Below are 7,500 nucleotides of genomic sequence, written 5' to 3'. Positions count from 1 at the left end.
ACTCTACTATAAAAACTACACGTAACCCATAATTCCTCGATTCGCTCTGACGAAGGGCCAACGCTCGAAACGTCAGCTTTTGGAATCTCTGTACGGTGGCCAATTTTCATTATCAAGTCCGTTGATAAAAGCAAAATTTTTGTACACTACCTCGCCACCGACGCAGCACCACAGTTTCTTTAGAAACTACCCCCTTCAATCATTAAATACTACGACCCTGACCCGAAGTGGTAATCGTGAGGTCTGCGAAAGAGTATTCGGATTTTTTTCCGATATCCCCGAGTCACCTTTGAAGGCGCAATATGATTTTGGACATTTCTCTGAACAGATTTCATACTATTTTGAAAAAGCAGCGAAGAGTCTGAAGAGTGCATAGAAATTTCAAAACCACATTGAAGAACGATAGAATTTTACTGAGCTCGAGCCGAGTAAGAGTCAACTGTACTATTGGAAATAGCATAAAATTTGAAGATTTACTACTTCTATCATTTTCGACAGTGTTTTTTTTTTTTGAGAATCACATTTTCAACAAACGTCCCCTGGCTAAAATTTTTGGGAAAAAAAGAACGACTGAGGAAGTGTTAAGTTTTTTATCAGACCCGTCACGATTGCTATAACTTTTGGACGAGTCAACTAAACTAGAAATTTCTTCAGACCTGAAATCCTCCTTGAACATCGGAACAGATGGCTACAAACTCATTAAAAGAGCGTTTAAATCAGGTGAAAACCATTTTAGCTAAAACAAATTTTAAAGACCTCTGAGCAATTTTGAGAGATCCGGTCGTTGGGTGAAAGATCTTTCAAAACAATAAGAATTGTTTCCTGCCGACACAAAACGAGCACTTCATGTTTCTTATCGGCTTCTTAGCATGTCTCTAAACGTTGCATGTTCATTTGTTCCAAGTGAAAGATTACAATACTAAAAGAATAAGCAAGCAAATTAACAAAGAGTACCGGGTTAAGAAATAAGACAGACACGTACCCGCAGAAATCCTAAAGAGAATCAAGGGAAAATAATTTTTTCGAAAAATCCTATGTTTGACTCTCAGGCTCTTACCTACTGCGATAGTTGCCTGGCGTCATCAGTAATTTTCTTTATAAGACAAGAAATTTTACAACCTGAGAGTGTCCCAGCGGCCCAAGGATTTCCGAAACAAAGGAACTGAAACAAGGGAAAGAAAAACAAACCCCAACATAAACAAGGAACGATTTTTTATTGAAAACAAGGAAAGATACAAAAGAAGTTAAGAAAGCAAGGAGCACTATCCGTCTCTTGAAGGCCCCAAGCAGAAGTCTTAAATGTCAGTTTTTTAAACCTGTCTTCTCAAGGGGCCACTTATTGACAAAACACAGTAAAAGTCAATGCTTTCCCTCTTTATTTTCTCCCTCTTTGTTTTCCAGCTTACTGCGCCACAATAAGTATCAGATACTTTAAAGCATCCGTGTTTATCTAACAAGGCGGCCTGCTTTGTTATTTAAAAATCAGTCGGTGTTCACAGGTCAGGTTTCTAAAAACAAAGATAAAATTATCGAACCTGGCCATTAACTTATTCCTCCTCATCTTTTCTGCACCACTCACTTTCTAATACAACTACCAGATTAATGTGTCAGACTTAAATAAAAAAAAGCGCATCATGTATTAAATGCCATAAGCGACCCACTGGTTTCTTTATACGTTCTTTATGGGCTTCCTTATCACAAGTATATAGAAATATAGTATATAGATAAGCTGATCAATCTCCACAAACTTGTCTAGTAAATTTTAAGTGGTAAATCAAAAATAGCAAAACTGAAACTGTGATACACAATGGTATTTACGGGGTCGTCTAAATATTTTCCACATTCACGCGTTCGGTTCGCATACATAGTTTTAGTCAAACGAGTTGTTTGAGCTGACGTTTCGTGAGTTAGCCCTTCGCTCTAACAAAACAAATCTCCACAATATGCACGATTGAAAACAAATAGACGGACGCAGGTGTTAGGCGGGACACTTAAGTTTTACCTGAATGACCGTGAATTTAAAACGCCACCATTTCATTTCTTTCTCCAAAAGGAGTATAGCAAGGGATATATCTGATTACAAATCTTAGCAGCTTAATGGCCTAAGTTCCCACTGGTCTCCTGTGCTTCTGGGGTTTTAATCGGAACTGGTCATTCATTTGGTGACTCCTATTAATGCAATGGGACTTCGCTCAGTATACCTGTGTCATAACAGAAAAAAAATCATCATTTGAAAAATAGATACATTATCTTCTTCTCGGATTTTGTTTCTTTCATGGTTTCGCGTTTTCACAAAAATTTCAACTAAAAGGTAGCGGCAGATTTCGTGCTAGAATCACAATTATGAGCAAAACAATTTTAAAATATATTTATAAATATTAAATATATATGTATACATTTGACCTTGAAAGTGCATTAATTAGGAAAAGACCTTCGCACGTATAATAACTTACCAACAGGGTGTTTATGTTAATTGAACACACAGGCTGTTAAATTACAGACACATGCAGCGAAAACTAATGGATACAGACATCCGGTGCTATAGGCCGATTTGACAAACCGTAAGTACGGTAGAATTTATAAGGTACCGTTGATAAAAGTTCTGCCGCAGTAGAATCACGGTAGCAAAACTCGCTCATGCAAGCAAACGTCTATTGACCAGCAATTTAACTTGAACAAAGTTTGAATTCTACTTCTGTTTTCAACCACTATTTTTACCTTTAGAACTCTAAAGAAGTGATTTGCTGCAGGTAAAAGGATGCTTTAAGTTTTTTCTTTTTCTCTTGCCCGTTTATAACTTTTTTTTAGACAAAGAACAGCCCAAAATGAATATGACTTTGAAAGTGGTTTTGTTAGCCCCGGCTTAATTCCGTATTCTGCATGACTCAGTTGCTTGTTTAATATCTCTGACGTAGTTAAAAGTGAGAAAAAAAGGTCCTTTTGTTTTAGCTATCCAGTCAATAAGGTATCCAGGACAAAATGTAACTTGCTAGGTTTCAAGTGAAAATTCTAAAATGTTTTCCTTTAATTGCAAAACAATCAGCTTTAAACCTCTGCAGGAATTTTTAAGAGATCCGGCTGTTAGTGTGTTAGGATTACCAGGAATTTCCTTTAAGAAAGCAAATTGTAAAAGGCGACTTTTTTGGCTTTCAAATCAAGGACATAATGACAAAGCTCAAACAATGAACACTCCTGTGTCTCGCCATATGAAAGTGACGAATAATCAATATTTTACACTGCTGTGCGATAAATGAGTTGTCAAACAATCCCTTATTGCCTTTGAATTACTTTCCTGCAGTTTAGATAGGAAATTGAGTGAATGTGTGAATTTTTGAAGCACGAAAAATCCCATTTACGGAGATGGTCTCGTTTTCGGTGGTCTGGTTCCTTATCAAATTCACTGACACCAATATGTCATGAAACAAACCTTCTGGGAAAAGAAACGCTAATATATCAAGCGAAAAGGCATTGTTTAGATGCAACCGGATTGCTATAGGAAAGCCGACTTTCCAATATAGGCCTGCAGCGAGGACCAATGAATCTTTATCATTGCCTTTTAGTTCATAAGGCGAAAATAATACGCCAGTGCAAATGGGCCATTCCCGGAATTTTTGAGTCATTACTGCATTTGCCATTTTAAATAACCGATGTTTTACCAAAATAAAAAGAGAGAATATTGCCTTACACGGTGTTAAACAGGATGTAAATGAGCCATTTTCGTGGGGCAGTAAACGAGCCAATGTATCCGGTATTACTTTTTCAACGATAGCATAAATGGTGTCGGCTTTATCAACAAAAGCAAGAAGAGTGTGTTTATTTAAATTTTGTTTCCTCAACAGATCTTTATAAAACGCGTAATGGCCAGTCTTCGACACATCCTTTCGAGCCCAGCGAAAGCACCACGAAAAGCCTCTTAATTCAAGACACCGGTTATAGCAAAAACTCTTCGTGTTGAGCCCCGAAGATGCCTTGCCCTGGCAATAGCGTTAATCAGACAATAGCAGCCGCAAGTAACATCACTTCCTCTTCTGCTCCTGAACCAGAGGCACTGCGAATCCTTCGGGTTGTTTCGTTCGGCGTAATAGCTGCTTTCGCTTTGGTTGGAAACTATGTAGTAAACCGAGCAGTGTGGAGAAATCCTGGTCCCAAACCCATTGCGCATTACTTAGTCAGCAGCATGGCTATTGCTGAAATCGTCACCATGATCTGTTTGATTTTTACCTTCCACGCTTACGAGCGTCCATATTCGTGGGAGCTGGGACATACCATGTGTAAGATTGTGGAGCCTTTGCAAATATCAAGTCTGTTGGTCGTCACCACAACTTTAGCCATTCTCGCTGTTTATCGCTGCGTTCTGCTTGTCAAGCCTATGGTAACAAAACCAACTCGTAAACAAACATGTCGTGCTATTCTTCTCTCTTGGCTGGGGTGCATTGGGTTGTCACTTCCTGCTGGATATTATCGTGTGGTGACTGATTCACATGGTGAGAACTGCGAAATTCTTTATTGTGAAGAGTTATTTCCTGAGGGACTCCGGCACCACCAGAATACCTACTCTATCGTTCTTTTCGTGTTGAACTTTGCTCTGCCACTTGTCATAATCGCGATTTGCTACTCATTGGTCAGCAAGAAAATCAGAGAACATATCTTCGTGATAAAAAGACTTCAAGACGAACAGAACAGGGCGTTGTCTTCTGTCACCCAGTATTCTGTTTGTGTCGAAGAATCTCAAATCGCACAAAGAGGTAGCTTGATCTGTCAGTCACAGTCAGAAAACAAGGAAGAAGTTGAACCGATGAATATACAAAGTGGTAACAGGAAAGAGAAATCGGAAAAGCGAGGTCAAAAGAAGTTTGTCTCTCATGTCAATCTAGAGGAGCAAGATGAAAAAAAAGGAAACTCGGAAAACAAACCGCGGGAGGAGCTTGAGTTGCAGAAACAAAGCAACAAAGGCGGTTTTGAACTTGAAAACGATCTCTTGAGAATGGTGTATGCCTTGGTATTAATCTTTCTAATTTGTTATATTCCTTTTCAAGTCCAGTTTCTCATGATCGAATTTAAGGTCGAGGCGTTCATGCTGTGGCCTCATAAATACACGTTTAGCAGATTTGTTTTCCTTCTTACTTGTTTACCGAGCGCTTTACATCCAATATGTTATGGAATGATGAGCAAGTTTTATCATAAAGCATTTATAAGAATGATTGCTTGTAGAAAGTTCAGAGAATGAGTGACAAAGTCTCATAGACTCGTAGACATAGCCGAATAGGATTTTTTTTTGGGGGGGGGGGTGGGGGGGACGAGGGGTTGGTGCTGGGTGAGAGAAGATTGACTGGGAAACTCCAAGTCTCAAAAAATCTTAGAAATCGAATCTTCTCCTTTGCAGCTTGTTAATGTTCCTTCGTGGAATACCTTTATAAAAAGATCAAAATTTAAAATATTTACCAGACTCGTCATTAGACTGTTCACAGTACGTAAATGTAAATATGTAATAGAAAAATCATAATATTATTATTAACCTCGTATGCTTTTAAAAAAGTTGGAAACACTGCTAAAGTGTCCAAGTGAGTACAATTTGATAAAGTATTTGATAAAGACTTTTGCAGCCAATAGTCTAGTTTTTCAAACGTACTTCTATTGAAGTAACGAACAGAGCATAAAATAGGGTGGATTATTCATTATGGGGATGTATTGTAATACCGTTTACCAATTTTTTCAATGACATTAAATTGTAAAAGGTAACTAAGCAACCATGCAAATAAAAACTAGTATAAGAGTAAAATGCAATGGATCTTGCGTGTTCAGTTTTCAGCTAAAAAGAAAGAGCCTGGGAACGAGGCTGCTAAAATCGCTTTTCTTTGTTTCCCGCTTTTGCATCCCACCATAATTTGCGCGCGAAAAATGTTTGACATATCACGTCAATCACACGAAATTGGGTTTGACGCCAAAATTACAACTTCTCGGGCCTCCTGTCCCAACGGGCTTCAAGATATCGCTTCCAAAATTTTCAGTCCTAATAGAGGATTGTACTTCCACAAATGCTGTGAGAGGAATTTAATCGTTTGCCTTCGGAGACTGATTTTATGGCACTTCTGCCCAAATTAATAATGAGATGAGAATTTCGACTTCGGTGCGTGATATTTTCTTTAATTAGTAACAGATCAAAAATTCCTCACACGGTATCTGTGACTAAGATGCAACAGAGTGCGGTTGTTTTCGCAATAAAGCGAAGGGACAGTATCTTCTGCAGCAGACTCGGTCGTTGTGAGTTTGAGGCTTCAAAACAATATTAAATACCAAAAAAACTAAAAACGTCTTTAAATAATTAACAATTATTCACAAGTTGAACTTGGGATACGTCGCGGGGACACGTCGCTGCAACATATCCCTACACGTACATGTACCCGCAAAATTTTCATGTGTGTGCAAATTTTTTGATTTTGTCCCTGCCACATGTCCCCGCTATATGATCCTAATGCATGTCGCCTCAGTGTGTACTACACACCTTGTTGTCGCTGCAACATGTCTCTGCAAGATGACCCGTTCGTGTGTGTCCACCTTTAAGCCACGTTCACAATACATGTTAACCCATTGACCCCCAGGTGTTCCCCATTGACGAGTCTGGTCGATTTAGTCCGGTTTGGACGTCAAAGGGTTAAAAGACCAGATGTTAACTACAACAATAACAACCACATTTTTATCATAAAGATGTGGATATTGGTTAAGTTTCAAATATCACCAAAGCTCACCCCGCAGATCACTTTCCTCGCTGATATCTAGAAAGCTACTCTTGGCGGGGAAAGGCAAAGAAAGAACACTCAGAACTAATCGATAATAAGATTGAACACCACTATACTATGCAGATTACACGGACGTGAATTAATTGAGGGTCGTGAAGGGGGCAAATGGGGGCTGGGATTGATCTGATTTTTCGGTCAGGTGAGAAAATTGGATTTGATCACTGGGACCTGGGATTTTGTTAATGGGAATGGTGCGAATGGGATTTGCATTATCAGAGGTCATCAGGTATTAGTTCTGCTCAAACTTCCTGATATCATATATTTCACGAGGTCTTCTTGCATTCCTGGCCACTGCCATGTGAAAGGGAGGACCTCAGTCTATGATGCTGACAGACTTGTTTTTTTAACCTCGAGGCTCCTTACCTCTCATGATATTACCTAGCACAAATAGACTTCCTTCGAACCCACTGCGACCAATGCAATCACTCGAAAAGAAGCTCAGATGAGGTACAGTCGAACCTCGATTATCCGGACTCGTTGGGACTACACGACATATTCCGGATAATCGAGGGTCCGGATAATCGAGAATATGAATATTAATGAGGAACAAAAACTGATTACATTAAGAAAGCGACATTTAATCGTTTGGAAAACAGTATGGTCTACATCTTCACTGTCCGTTGTGAATACCTGTACACGTGTCGGCAAACGCCTGATCTTTTCCTTGCTCTTGCGGATATCAGATATCTGCCGTTTACTAACG

General features: G+C 39.1%; 1 protein-coding gene across 1 annotated transcript; it reads left to right on the top strand.

Moving 5' to 3' along the window:
• Positions 1–3,842: 3,842 nt before the first annotated feature.
• Positions 3,843–5,778, top strand: LOC138044629 (neuropeptide Y receptor type 1-like). Its single transcript, XM_068891094.1, has one exon. It carries the CDS (start codon positions 3,965–3,967, stop codon positions 5,225–5,227), a length of 1,263 nt encoding a protein of 420 aa, XP_068747195.1. The 5' UTR covers positions 3,843–3,964; the 3' UTR covers positions 5,228–5,778.
• Positions 5,779–7,500: the final 1,722 nt, after the last annotated feature.

Source organism: Montipora capricornis, chromosome 4 (assembly GCF_036669925.1).
Source record: "Montipora capricornis isolate CH-2021 chromosome 4, ASM3666992v2, whole genome shotgun sequence".
Classification (NCBI taxonomy): domain Eukaryota; kingdom Metazoa; phylum Cnidaria; class Anthozoa; order Scleractinia; family Acroporidae; genus Montipora; species Montipora capricornis.
Note: the sequence above shows the minus strand (reverse complement) of the source record. Positions and strands in the feature narration are given on the sequence as shown.